Source organism: Acomys minous (genome assembly GCF_964271855.1).
Source record: "Acomys minous genome assembly, chromosome: 5".
Classification (NCBI taxonomy): domain Eukaryota; kingdom Metazoa; phylum Chordata; class Mammalia; order Rodentia; family Muridae; genus Acomys; species Acomys minous.
Window position 1 is genome coordinate 58,899,185 of NC_140494.1, and position 14,278 is coordinate 58,913,462.

The 14,278-nt window shown below is 42.9% G+C and overlaps 1 protein-coding gene across 2 annotated transcripts in view; it reads left to right on the forward strand.

The window, feature by feature from the left end:
* TTC23L (tetratricopeptide repeat domain 23 like) overlaps positions 1-14,278 on the forward strand; it is a 56,123-nt gene that overhangs the window by 24,799 nt on the left and 17,046 nt on the right. For both annotated transcript variants that reach the window (XM_084783721.1, XM_084783722.1), the window contains exons 7-10: positions 84-261; positions 4,260-4,368; positions 9,954-10,078; positions 13,962-14,105. In XM_084783721.1, the coding sequence (XP_084639847.1) occupies positions 84-261; positions 4,260-4,368; positions 9,954-10,078; positions 13,962-14,105 (556 nt within the window). The remainder of the gene's footprint in view (positions 1-83; positions 262-4,259; positions 4,369-9,953; positions 10,079-13,961; positions 14,106-14,278) is intronic.

Below are 14,278 nucleotides of genomic sequence, written 5' to 3' on the forward strand. Positions count from 1 at the left end.
GAATTCTTTATGTGTCTGCAGATTGAGTGATCTCTGCATGACTTTGCACCTTCACTCTTTTTATTTTTTTTTCCTTTTCCTAGAGCCTCCTTGGCCATGCACAAGATGAACCAAGCTCTGGCATACTTTGAGAAAGCAATTGGCAATGTCATCGTTGCCAAGGGTCATGACACATCAGATCTGATTGGCTTGTATGAAGAAATCGCCCAGATTGAGCAACTGAGGAAGAACCACGAGAGGGCTATCCAGTACTTGCAGCAGGTCGGTGCTTTGGCAAGGTGCTCTTGTGCGGCTCCTCGCCCTGTTGCTTTTCATAACAAGGGATTAAGGTGGGTTCCTTATTTTAACCCTAACCTCATGAGCCCATCTTAACCTTGATTCTCCTGCAGCCCCATACAAGAGCCTCCAGCCTAAAGATCCCTGAGCCGAGGCCCCTGATGCTAATGAACACATATGCTCTGTGACCTGATCAGAGGATACACCTCCCCTCCTAGGCCTCTCATCTCTGTCAGTGTTGGGAGGAAGCCAAGCTTAAGTCCACTCAAGGGGAAAAACACCCAGGGGCAGCTCAGCCTGACTTGAAGAAGACAAAAAGGGTAAACTGGTAAAACTAGTGTTTGCCAAGCAAGTCTGGTGACCGGTGTGACCCCCGAAACCCCTATAAAATGAGACAATAGATTTCACAGAGTAGCCCTCTGGCCTCTACATGTGTCTTTACACAAATAATAATAGTCATAATAATAAATAAATAAAATCTAAAACCCACTAAGGGGTTCTTAATTCAAACCCTATGATATTTTTGTTATAATCTGTCAGATGCCCCTTAAGTTCATTGCAGATTTTTTTTTTTAAGTTTTTGAGACAGGGTTTCTCTGTGTAGCTTTGGATGTCCTGGCAACTCATTCTGTAGAGCAGGCTGGCCTCAAACTCACCAAGATCCCCCTGCCTCTGCTTTCTGGAGTGCTGGGATCATAGGTCCGTGCTACCATGCCTTGCCATTCCGTGTGGTTTTAATTCCAAGTCTAAGGTTAAACTATCAAAAGTGTAAATCACTTGTAAGTAACTAATTGACAAATACTTGGGGCAAACCAGAACACAAGAATAAATGTTGAGCCTATGATATAAAAGACATTTAAGGCACATCTATTTAAAATATACTATAAAAACGTTAGCTAAATTCATTCATCTTTCTCTTCTGAATAAAAGGCTGCAGTGATGATGGGAACCCGTAGCTACCACCTGCTGGCTTTCCTACACTGAAAAAGTAGTAACACAGTCCCACAGTCCTTGTGTGCGAAAAGCCAGATAGCGAAGAAGAGGTGTCGCCAACAGTTTGACAGCCCAAGATTAGAAACTCCAGGCAAAGAGGAGAAGCATTAGAGAAGTGGTCCCCAACCTTCTTAACCTGCCACCCTCTGATAGAGGCTCATGTTGTGGTGACCCCCAACTGAAAAGTTATTTCATTGCTACTTCATAATTGTAACTTTGCTACTGGTATGAATTGTAATGTGAATATCTGATATGCAGGAGATCTAATATGTAACCCCTGTAAAAGGGTCGTTTGACTCCCAAAGGAGTCTCGACCCATGGATCGAGAACTTCCGCATTGGAGCATTCCGCTGTCATGCTGGAGTCACAGCAGAGAAAGCTATGAGCTCTGACTTCAGGGCTTTCTAGAAACTGTGGCTAAGTTACAAATTAGAATGAGGAAAGTAATGAACACCACTGTTTAAAGCAACACCAAAAATAATGAGTTAAAATTTACAGAATGTTTTTATTATGTGCACTTGAGTATGTATTTTACTTAACCCATAAGCAAAGACCTTTTTGGTAAGTACTGTGATGTTATCTCAAGGATCAGTGTAGTGAGAATTTTGTAATTCTGTTTTTTATTTTGTTTTGTTTTTTTTTAAGACACAGAAGTGTTATGGGAATATGTTTTTGTCTTAATCCCAGCTGTGGGAATACGGGGCTGCTTCACAGCAACCGACTATGGTTTACCTCTTGCTCTAGCAGGGGACTAGTTTTGCCAGCTGCAGATAGTTTCTGTGAGTGTACGGATGTTTGGAATTCCGGGAACTTTTTAGAGGATATATAAATCCTAGGGCCCTGAGCAGCAGGGTCGCTCTTGTTGGCTGTTTGGTGATTGGATGCTGTTGGTTGCAGTGTGTTGTGCTTTGTCAAGTGGCTGTGCGCAAAGAAAGGAGACCAAACTTGCCCCCAAAGAGCTAGATGCCCCTAATCAGCAGGAAGTAGTCAGATGATGGTGACACGCCCTTTCCCCTCTCTCCTTCGCTTTTACCTAGTGTTGGGGGCTTGGAAGGGTTGAATAAGGGTGGTGTAAGGGAGGTAGGAAACGGACAACACAAAGTAGCCAAACATTGGCTACAGATCAGAGAAGTGAAGGCCAGGGTTGTACAGCTGAAGCTGTATGGCAAACAAGTGGCAAAGTAGGGATTTGAACTCAGACAACCTTGTAGGAGCAGTGTGAGCAGGTAGCACTGTGTCTCAGCCCCAGATAATCCCTTTAGCTCTTTGAGATAGTGTTTGGTCAGGGAAGTGCTGTGCGTGGGTGCATCTTTCCTTGCTGGTATCTTTGGGTCAGCTGTTTTCATTCTCCTTTCCTCCGAGGTAGCATACTTCCTAGCTAAACACAAATAATATTAATAAGACCACTAATAATTATTACCTCACACTCCTTTAATGGTTACTGAATGCCAGATGGTGTGATAAGATTTTTACATATATTAATCTAGTTAACATTTACATCAACTGTTTGCAACAAGTACTATTTACATCATCTTTTTCTCCTATATTTGAGGAAGGTAAAGGGGGCCTTGAGCTCTTAGCCCCGTGTTCTGTGGACTGTCTGATGCTGAACTCTTAAGATGCTGAGCTAGGGTCCCAGTTATGTTCTCCTGGGAGGTGGAGTAGAAGTAATGCAGCTGAGATTTAGCTAGAACTAAGCACGAGATGGGTATGTCCAGGCTTTGCATATGGTTGAGTCCTTTACTCTTTCCTGAGCCCTAATCAACAGAACCTTACATTCCCTCGCAAAGGTAAAATGACTTGTTCAAGTCTCACACTAGGAAGTGACTGAGCTGGAACTCACGCTCCACTCTCATCTAAGTCTGTGTTTAGCTGAGTCAGCTCCCAGTAAGCTAGCAATTCTGACAGCTACTGAAAAATACAGTGAAAGACTATCACTGGGTACTGATGTTGTCACAATTTTCTAGACTGTCACTGGGTATTGATGTCACAGTTTTTTATACTGTCACTGGGTACTGATGTGATGGTTTTCTAGACTATCACTGGGTACTGATGTTCTTATGGTTTTCTAGGCTATCACTGGGTACTGATGTTATGGTTTTCTAGACTGTCACTGGATACTGATGTCACAGTTTTCTAGACTGTCACTGGGTACTGATGTCACAGTTTTCTAGACTGTCACTGGGTACTGATGTCACAGTTTTCTAGACTGTCACTGGGTACTGATGTTGTCATGGTTTTCTAGGCTGTCACTGGGTACTGATGTTGTCATGGTTTTCTAGGTTGTCACTGGGTACTGATGTGACAGTTTTCTAGACTGTCACTGGGTACTGATATCACAGTTTTCTAGACTGTCACTGGGTACTGATGTCACAGTTTTCTAGACTGTCACTGGGTACTGATGTTACGGTTTTCTAGAATGTCACTGGGTACTGATGTCACAGTTTTCTAGACTGTCACTGGGTACTGATGTTGTCATGGTTTTCTAGGCTGTCACTAGGTACTGATGTTGTCATGGTTTTCTAGGTTGTCACTGGGTACTGATGTGACAGTTTTCTAGACTGTCACTGGGTACTGATGTTGTCATGGTTTTCTAGACTGTCACTGGGTACTGATGTTGTCATGGTTTTCTAGGCTGTCACTGGGTACTGATGTTGTCATGGTTTTCTAGACTGTCACTAGGTACTGATGTCATGGTTTTCTAGGCTGTCACTAGGTACTGATGTTGTCATGGTTTTAGAGGCTGTCACTGGGTTCTGATGTCATGTTTTCTAGACTGTCACTGGGTACTGATGTTGTCATGGTTTTATAGGCTGTCACTGAGTACTGATGTTACAGTTTTCTAGGCTATCACTGAATACTGATGTCACAGTTTTCTAGACTGTCACTGGGTACTGATGTCACAGTTTTCTAGGCTGTCACTGGGTACTAATGTTGTCAGTTTTCTAGACTGTCACTGGGTACTGATGTTGTCATGTTTTTTTTTCCAGGCCTATTCTATCTGCATTTCTTCGTTTTCTGAAATGAGCCCCCAAGCTGCTGAGGCGAGTGCTTTACTAGCTAAAGCTTATGCCATGTCCGGAAAATCCCAGCACAGGGGTAGGTGGAGGAAATGGCCTTGCATCCATCATCATTTCCCAGTGACATATGAGAAGCAAACTGACCAATGATCCATATATAAGTAGCTACACTTAATGGGAAGATGAAGCTGGTCATGATTTTGTACAAAGTCAATTCTATAATTACACATAATTACCTGATAATGTCATCTCGAATTGAGCACCTGAACCAACTATCTACTTCCTGTATTTCTTTAGAATGCCTACCACACTCACTTTCCTAAACTGTAGATAGCACACATGCCTTAAGCATGGTTTACCATGAGGACTTGGGCCGAAGGGGGAAAGCACGGATTCTTCCCCTCTCCCTTTGTTCAGCCTTAACTCCTTTTCTTTGGCTTACAGCAGAGAATGATGCAGCTGTTAGAATTCTTTTGACCTATGTTCAAAGATAACATACTAGGATTTCTAGAGGAAAGCTAAGCGTTTTGGTTTATTATTATTAAATGTATTATCCACTTTACATCCTGATTGTAGACCCTTCCTTCCTCTTTTCTCAGTCTCACCTTCCCTACCTCCTCCCTCGTTCCCCCTCCTCTGTCCCTCAAAAAAGGGAGCCCTCCACCCATCCACCTCAGCTCCTCAAGTCTCATCAGAGCTGAGTGCATCCTCCTCCCCTGTGGCCTGGCGAGGCAGCCCTGCCAGGGGGAAGTGACCAAAAAGGGGGCAACAGAGTCCAGTGGATCTGTCAGCAAGCCTCCTCTGTCTGCCAAGGTTGTGGGTGTGAAACTGGGTGGTGCTGGAGAGACAGGTGAATTGGTGAGGGAACATGGTGCTGCCCGGAGCAGTTTGATGGACACTGGGGTCTATGGTTGAAGGAACTTTCCTCTGTCTTGGTTGCATAGAGGTTGGGGTGGGGCTGCCTTGTCACAGGAATTTGCCATTTGTGGAGGATGTGAAACATAAAATGTTATCCATAACAGATAACTTATGAATCAACCTAGGTGCCCATCAACAGGAACAGGTAAAATATATACACAATAGAACATTTTCATCTGTATAGAGGAATGAAATTATGCCATTTCTAGAAGAGTCACTATAGTTGGAGGTAATCATATGTGAATTAAGTCAGTATCAGAAAGTCAAATTTTATGTGTTTTGTCTTATAGAGAGCCATTAAATATATATATACAGGATATAAAAGTAGAAACCAACTGTCTAAGAAAACAAAGGGCTCTGAGGGTAGGGGGGAGACTTAGTGGGGAGGGGAGGACAGCAGGATGTGTTTAGCTACCTGTCTCATTGCTGCAGTAAAACACCTGATGGACATGACTGGTTGAGCAGTTTATTTTGGTGTACAGTCGCAGAGAGTGTACTCCATCCTAGCAGATAATGCAGAGTGTCATGGTGGCAAGCACTGGAGGCAGCTGGTTTGCATTGCGCCTGTAGTCAGGAAGCATGTTGTACAATATTTGATCCCATTGTTACTCCTGAGACTGTGAATTGTAAAAACCCGTGTTTTGTTTAGCGTGGTTGAGCCCTAACACACACCTTTAATCCAAGAACTTTCTGTTTATTGTAAACAGGTGATTAAAGTGTGGTTCGGCCAGCCCTAGCACACACCTTTAGTCTAAGAACTTTCTGTTTATTGTAATCAGGTGATTAAAAGTGCGGTTCAGCCAGCCCTAGCACACGCCTTTAATCCAAGAAATTTCTGTATGCGGGATTTAATAAAATTAATCCTAGGTCAAGAGGTGGAGCAGGAAAGCAGCTGACAGGGATTAAAGAGTAGGAGGATTTTGAGTGGAGGGGTATTTACGACAGCGTGTAGAAGTAGAAGGAGCTCTTGGGCTCTTAAGCACTTGGGCTCTTGAGCTCCTCAGCTCCTTGGCCTTTGGCTTTTGGGGCTTTGAGCTAGCAAGCCTTTAGCCTTGGAGTTTTTAGCCTTTTCTTTCTGGGCCATGAGCTAGTGAGCCTCTTGGGCTTTTTCCATTAGGATGTGAGCTGAGTAGGAAGGTCAGCTGGGTGCTTTCTCTGCCTCTTTGAGCTAGCAGGTTTTCACCCCAGCATCTGGCCCCTGAGTCTTTATCAGTAAAATAGAACAATTGGGATTTTCATCTAAAACAACAGAAGCAGAGAGCTAATGAACACCTGTCCTCGGCTCCCCTTCTCCTTTTGATTCATGCTGGTCCCCAGCCCACAGAGTGACACTGGCCATTTTTAGAGTAGGTCTTTCCATTGTAGTTAGCCTGGTCTAGATAATTCCTCACAGACCTTTCTAGAGATTTGCTCCCACGGTGATTGTAAATAACACAGTTAACAATCCAGATGAACACCATATGAGGTGTTAGGGGTAGGAAGGACATGATCAAAGTATATTATAGAATTGCATGGAACATGAAGTCTTATATAACCCAGTACAATAAAATAAAAACCTTTTGAAAAACTGTGTGTATTCAAGTTTTATCATTAACTAAATTAAACTTTAGGTAGATTAAAACTTAATGTAGCAAAACTGAAAATAAAAATTAGCCGTGACCTGCCCCCTAGAGATGTTGCAGGTGTGGCTTCTGTGTCACATGTGTATCAGCAGGTGGCAGAAAAGAAAGAAACTGTCTACACCCAGAGTTCTGACCCATGAACATCTGAGTGATTAGTAGCCTAGCATTCCCTGAAAAAAAGTGAGTCTGAAATGATCACCAGTCCAGCACCAGGAGGCCTGGACAGGGAGCTAGCCTGAGATGACCACCAGTCTGGCACTACACAGGCCCCAATGGGATCCCAGGATAGGGAGCAAGCCAGAGACTAGAAGAACCCCAGCTATGACCGTGGAGCCCCCAGCAGGGGTGAGCCTGAGACAGGTGACCCTTGCATAGGGCCACTTGGGTAGCCTGGGTGAGGAGCAAGCTTTAGATCACAACCATAGGCCTTGAGGGGACAGACCACACCCACAATGACTCCTGCCCAGTGCCATAATGCACAACCAGGGTATAGCACTCCTGAGACCACTTCTGAGGCGACCCCAGACACTCAGAGACCCTGGGTACTGCTAAGAGGAGCAAGTAAGTGGTGGCAAAATGGAAGAGAAAGAGAAAGAGAAGGATGTGGGCACAATGAAGAGAGACAGACCTGGAGACTCTGGGGTAGTGAGAAATAGCCTGATGTGAGTAGCTGGTGATGCCACCTGGAACCATGGTGGAGTCCTGGTCTGTGCTGCCACTGGGGACCATATCTGGTCCATGGCCCTGCAACATCGGGGTCTGTTGCCACCAAAGACCAGGGACCAGGCAGACATCCCTAGCTGCTCTCCAGGGACATGTTGGTGTTTGAGGGCTGTACAGGACTGGATCCACCCTTCACATGGGCATCATGGTAGAGCCAGCACATGAGGCATGAAAGCTGGAGAGCTGACCCAGCCCTTATCCAGCTGCAGTACTTGGGAGAGCAGTCCATATATATTTCAGGAGTTGCTGGTGAGCCAGCCCTCAAGGATAGGAACATAGGAGAGCTGGCCCTGCAAATGGTCTCCTATGTGGTGGTATAGATGAGAGAGATATGCCCTCCTCCCCCCTACTCCTTTACCACATGTGGCAGGAGGAAGAGCTGGTATATTGGGTCATGAAAGCAGGAGAGCTGTTCCTGTCCCTCACCAGCTGCAACACCCAGGAGAGCAGACCCTACACTTCTCCTGGGAAATACAGTAGATCTGAACCCTAAATGTGGGGGTTTGCTGGTAAGCCAGCCCCAAGGGCATGAGAGTGGGAGAGCTGACCAGCTGACCAGTTCAGATACCTTTCAGGCCCAGATTCAGGGCTTTGAATTGGCCCACCCCAATATCTACCGCATTGATGAATTGATGAATTGCATAAAGTGGCTGATCCTACAGATTCAAAACTATAGGATCTCCATGACATAGGGCAACAACAGGATATTCAAAAGGAGTCCCAGTGAGGTTCCAGTATTGATAGAATAGCAGAGGCCAGAGGCCTCACACCAGACCAACGAGTCACTGCAATGAACACTTGCAGGCAAAGAAGTGTGGTCCAAAGGGTACACTGTGGGACGCACTGTGACGCACTACAGCTTCCACAACGAGATTTGTTTTCTCTGTTGGTGGGAGCTTGCAAGGGTGGAGGCTGGGTATGAGGGAAGGGGGAGATGAGTGAGATTGGGGCGCATGATGTGAAATTCAAAGCGAACCAATAAAAAGGTTTTAAAAATCATAATAAAAATTAGCCATGAGAAAAATACAGCCCTCGAATAGAAAGAACTAAAATTTAAACTTGAAAAGAGGATACATAAGGATACATAAAGTTACACTATGAAGTGACATCTGTCACAAAGTCCTGTACACAGAATATAAAACACAATATATGGACCTTCAATACAGTAAATAAAATACATCACATAAACAGAAGACAGGAATTCCACGGTCATCTCAAGCAATGTAGAAAAGGCCTATGACAACTAGGAATAGAAGGGACATGGTTGAACATAGTAAGGCTATCTATGGCAAACCCATAGCTAATATTATATAAAATAAGGGAAACAGCACATTACCTCTAAAGTCAGGAATGGGACAAAGGTATCCACTCAGTTTCTACTGAGTTAGAGAGTTCACAGTCTTAATTAGATCAACAGAACAGCAGAGAAAGGAAGGGCTGGTGGTTGGGGGGGATACAAATCAAAAGGAAGAAGATAATCTTTCTATATTGACTACGTAAACGCCTACTATGTCTGGAATAAAAGACAGCATTAAAATTGAAGAAAGGCTCTGTAATTAACACACACATACAGCAAGCACACATTGAGAAAAACCCTCCAAAGAGAAAAAGCCCAGCTTCTTGAGGGCTGTTTTCTGTTTTTTTTATTAATTTGTTTATTTTAAGTCTCTAAAGGGTTTTGATCCTTCAGGGTTGGCCTACAACTATTGTATAAACCTGTCATGATCCAGATTTGAACTTGTTGAACCAGTCCATCAGCAGGGAGCCCACAATGCATTTGTCTCAGGCAGCATCTCCATTTGTAACCCAGGCTAGCCTGGAATTCCTTATGTAGTCCAGGCTGACCTCAAATTTATGACAATCTTTCCTGCCTCAGCCCCTTGAGTGCTGGAACTATAATGGTGAGCTACCATATTCTGGCTATAACAGTACACTTTAAACAGTAAAATTTGTCAAATCATATCTCTGTATGCATGTATACATACACATGTATATATACATACATATATAATTGCATATATATTTAATATATAGTTGATATGTATAATGTGTTAAATATACAAACTTTCTATCAGAGTTCTAGCTAAAAGTATAATATTTGATAGCTAAAAGTATAATGTTGAGTGCTCCTGAGAGTCCAATATGGTAATTATTTTGGCCTTCAGGATAACAAGACTTTTAGACAAAAGCCTTCCCTCCTACGAAACACATGTATGCATTTCATCATGAGAATACCATCTGATTCTATCCAATCCAGTCTTGGATTTTTCCAAGGTTTTTGTAAAACCTGAGACAAGAAAGGCATAGACTATAAGCATGAAACTGTCAGTGGAGCCCAAGCTGATAATAGATATCTGTGAAGTTTTGAGTTTCCTTTAAGTAATTCTCTCCATCTTTCCAGATGCTGTTGAGATATATTTTACAAGAAGTATTAGTACATATCAAACACTGGGCTCAGAAGACTATGAAACTCTTACCACCATTGAAGACTTTTGTACCTGGCTCATCCAAAATGGCGAAAACGAGGTAAATATTATCAAGCCATAAATGTGATTCTTATTTTGTTTGTTAGATATAGATGGTCCTTTTTTGCTTTACAGTTCAGAAAGTAGAGTTCACACAAGTCTCAGATAAAACTGGGTGGGACACATGTCACTGCTGTTGCTTATGATATCCATAAAATAGTTTGCTTCTGTCATAATAAATGGAGTTCTTCAAATCCAGAACATTTCAAGCTCAGACTTTTATAAATTTAATAATTTGAGTCAAAATTAGCCACTACCTTTGGCTCTAACTGCTAGTCTGATTTTCATCTCTTACTAGCCAGAATTTCATATTGATATTTTAAAAGTTATGTAAAATGCTTTTGATGCTATTTTAGTTATGATTTCTTTTGCTGTGATGAAACATCAAGACCATAAACAACCCTGGGGAGAAAGAGTTTATCTAAGGTTACATTTCCACACCACAGTTCATCCTGAGGGAAGGCAGCACAGAAACCTAAGTGAGACAGGAAACTGCAAGCTGTGAAAGGACCATGGAGGAGTGTTGCTTCCTGGTTTACTCCTCATGGCTCGCTCGCCTGATTCTTTCCTTCCCTCCTTCTTTTCTTCCCTCCTTCCTTTCTTTCCTTTTGTTGTTGTTTGTTTGTTTGTTTGTTTCTCTGTGTAGCTCTGGCTGTCCTGGACGCACTTTGTAGACCAAGCTGGCCTGCAACTCACAGAGACCTGCTTGCCTCTGCTTCCTGAGTGAGTGCTAGGATTAAAGATGTGTACCACCACACCCGGCCCAGCTGGCTGTCTTCTAGGACTCAAGACCAGCAGGCCAGGGGTAGCCTTGCCCACAGTAGGTGGGGCCCTTCCACATAAACACCAAATAAAATGACCTACAGCTGATACATAGAGATGCATTTTCTCAACTGGTGTTACCTCTTCTCTAGCTTGTATCAAGTTGACATAAAAACCACGGCATATAGTTGTTTTAAAGGAATAAAAATCACAATCACTCGATTTTAGCAATAAAGACTCAGATATTTGGGTGAAAACCTACTACCTCAGAGAATCAAAGAAAGCATCCAGCTGATCTTCCGATTCAGCTGATGTCCAGATGGAGAAAGCCAAAAGTCCCCTTTTCTTCTCCACAGTGACTTAAATTCCTTTCTCTCAATGCCCCTCCTGTCTGTTTAATCCCTGTCAGCTGGTTTCTTGCTCCACCTCTTGACCTGGGGTTGACTTAATTTAGCTCGTGGATTAAAGGTGTGTGCTAGGGTTTAGCCACACCTCAGGGACTGAATGACTTGTTTATAGTAAACAGAAAGCTTTTGGGTTAAAGGCATGAGTTAGGGCTGAGCCACACCAAACAATAAACAGGTTTTTACAATTCACAATCTTAGGGTTCACAATGAGATCAAACATCTTGCAATAGCACATGTACTGACATTTTTACTTAGTGATTCCATTAACCTAAGTCTTTGCTTAAGAAGTTATGACCTGACCTTTATGTATTTAAACACAGGGGAGACATTGTGTGTTATTGAGATTCTACATAACTTTGAGCTGACAAGGCAATCTAATACTTCCTCAGAAAAGTGGGAAACTGGGGTAGATTTCACATAGTATCATTGGCCATATGACATCTAGTTTAAAAGGAGATTTGTAGGCATATAGTTACGAATTTATTTCCTTTAATTAGTAAAAGCATTTTATGCCATGTAGAAATTATTTTATAACTAGTGACATCTGTACTAACTAGCATTTATAAAAATGACAGAAACATAGTGACTCAATGTCATTTCATAATGGCTCAGGGATCAGTTTTGAATATTAGTGTCAGGGAATAATGATACATTTATAATTTTCCTTTCAAAGATGAGTTTTCCAACCTTTAATAGCTTATTCGTGTTATGCGATGAGCATCATGAGCTTGTTTATAATAAAACACACAAGCAGTGCTTTATAGCCCTTCCCTTCTAAAACCAGATATTCAACAACCCACACCTCCAAGAGTCAGGAAGCATTGCAGGAAAGGAAATAGAAAGACTGTAAAAGCCAGAGGGCTAGGATGTCTGCTCTGAGATGGTTTTCTCTGGACAGAACATGTGTGTGGCACCCATGAACCCTCAACAATAAAACTTGCACACGACTGTGAGGCCAGTGTACTGTGGAACTGGGAGGAGCCAGTCTAGTCCAGTTATGTCCAACCCTGGAAATCTCATCTCAAGAGAGTGGTAGGAAGGAGGACCACTTCCTCCCCTGTCCTGTGCCTGTGTGTCCCCTACCTCTGCCACCCAGGTTGCAAGTTAAACTTCCTCTTTCCTAATAAGGCCATGTCCAACAAGTATCTGGAATTCCTCCTCATGCAAATAAGGCATCCCTACCACCTTGGCCTCAGACAATGATATATACTCACCCCAAAAGCCTTTACCTACTACCTAAGGGTTTAAATAGCCTTTGTTCTCCCAATTAAAAGAGCTGCTCAATGAAGCCTGCTTCCAGAATGTCTGGTCTGCCTGAGGTCTCCATCACTCCTGGCCATCCCTGGCCTCTGCTTCCTCCTCTCAGGATCCACAGGCCACAGTTGCCAGGAAGGGTGGGGGAAGTGGAGCCCAAAGGGCACAAGGCCACAACAGTCGACATACCAACTGGGCAAAAGTTCACAAAGTGCCGCTCCCAAAAGGAGCGCTTCAAGACAGTCAGTGGCTGATGTAGAAGGGAAAATAAAGTTTTATGCAAGGATGAGCCCCCCAATATGTTATCAAACCTACATGGTGAGGCTCTAAACCCATGTACATGTGGAAGAGGTCATGAACTTGAGAGGGGAGTGTAGAGCGGGGTACATGGAAGAAGTTGGGGAGAAGAGAAGGGTGGAAACAAGGTAAATGTAGCATGCTCAGTCTGAAATCCTCGAACCTATTAAAACATGTAAATTATGCTTTGTTCAATGTGGCACATAAAAGATTTTGTTGTTATTCAATTTAGCTCTAAAGGTCAGAGTGAACATTGTACTGAGGAGAGATAAGTGGCCTGGACTTTAAACAAAATACCAATGTTATGAAAGAAAACAGGGAAGAAAGAACTGTTAAGAAGAAAGAGGGCTTGGGGATTTAGCTCAGTGGTAGAGAGCTTGCCTAGGAAGCGCAGGCCCTGGTTTTGGTCCTCGGCTCTGAAAAGGTGTAGAAGGAGAAGGAGAAAGAAAGAGGAGAAAGAAGGAGAAGGAGAAAGGAGGAAGAGGAGGAGGAGGAGGAAGAGAAGGAAGAAGAAAAGAAAGAATTACAAATAGAGAAATGAAAAACATGATATTTGATTAAACACTCCACTTTTAAAATTTATAAATAATATTGTTGAAACAATACATGCTAGGTATATACATATACATACATACACATACACACACACACACACACACACACACACATATATATATATATATATATATATATATAGAGAGAGAGAGAGAGAGAGAGAGAGAGAGAGAGAGAGAGATTCTACTATTCTTGGGCTTTTTTGAAAGTTTGAAAAATGGAAGAAACAAAAGGTCAGGGCTGTGGTATTTAGTCTGGTGTGGAATCCTGACTCTGGGCAGTGTGATCTTGAGAAAGAGCTTAGCTTTTATCAGGCTTGTTCCATTGCTTGTAGAGTAAGTACAATGACCCTTCTTATCCCATAGAACAATCTGTGAAGATTAACTGATACTATGCATATGAATTAAGTGCCATTAATTATCCACGAGAACATTAATTCATAATATAGTAGAGTACCTGGGTGAGTCATCGTAACTGCTTCTCACTGATGGCGTCACACGGGTGAGAGGACCTTTCACAACATCGGGGTTGTGGTGTGAGCATACCTTTTTACAATGTCCATGGGGTAGAACTTCCAGGTTGATTTTATTTTTAATTCTTTTCCCCTAGGAGGCTTATAAACTGCTAGAGTCTACGCTGGATTCTGGCACATATGATGACTGTGGCAAAAAAGTAGCTGAAACCTTTTATAACATGAGCAGTGTCTGCTTTGCCAAAGGAGAGCTCAGCGATGCCATTCAGCTGCTGAGGAAGGTGCGAGAAGAGGGCACCGCTGGTTGAGTTCCTTACATTTTCTCCATGGACTTATATAAGCAGAATGTGGGGAATGATGCATGTATGTATGTTTGTGTATTAGTCAGGGTTCTCAGGAGGAGCAGGCCTGAGAGATTGAATACACACACCACACATACACACATACCACACAC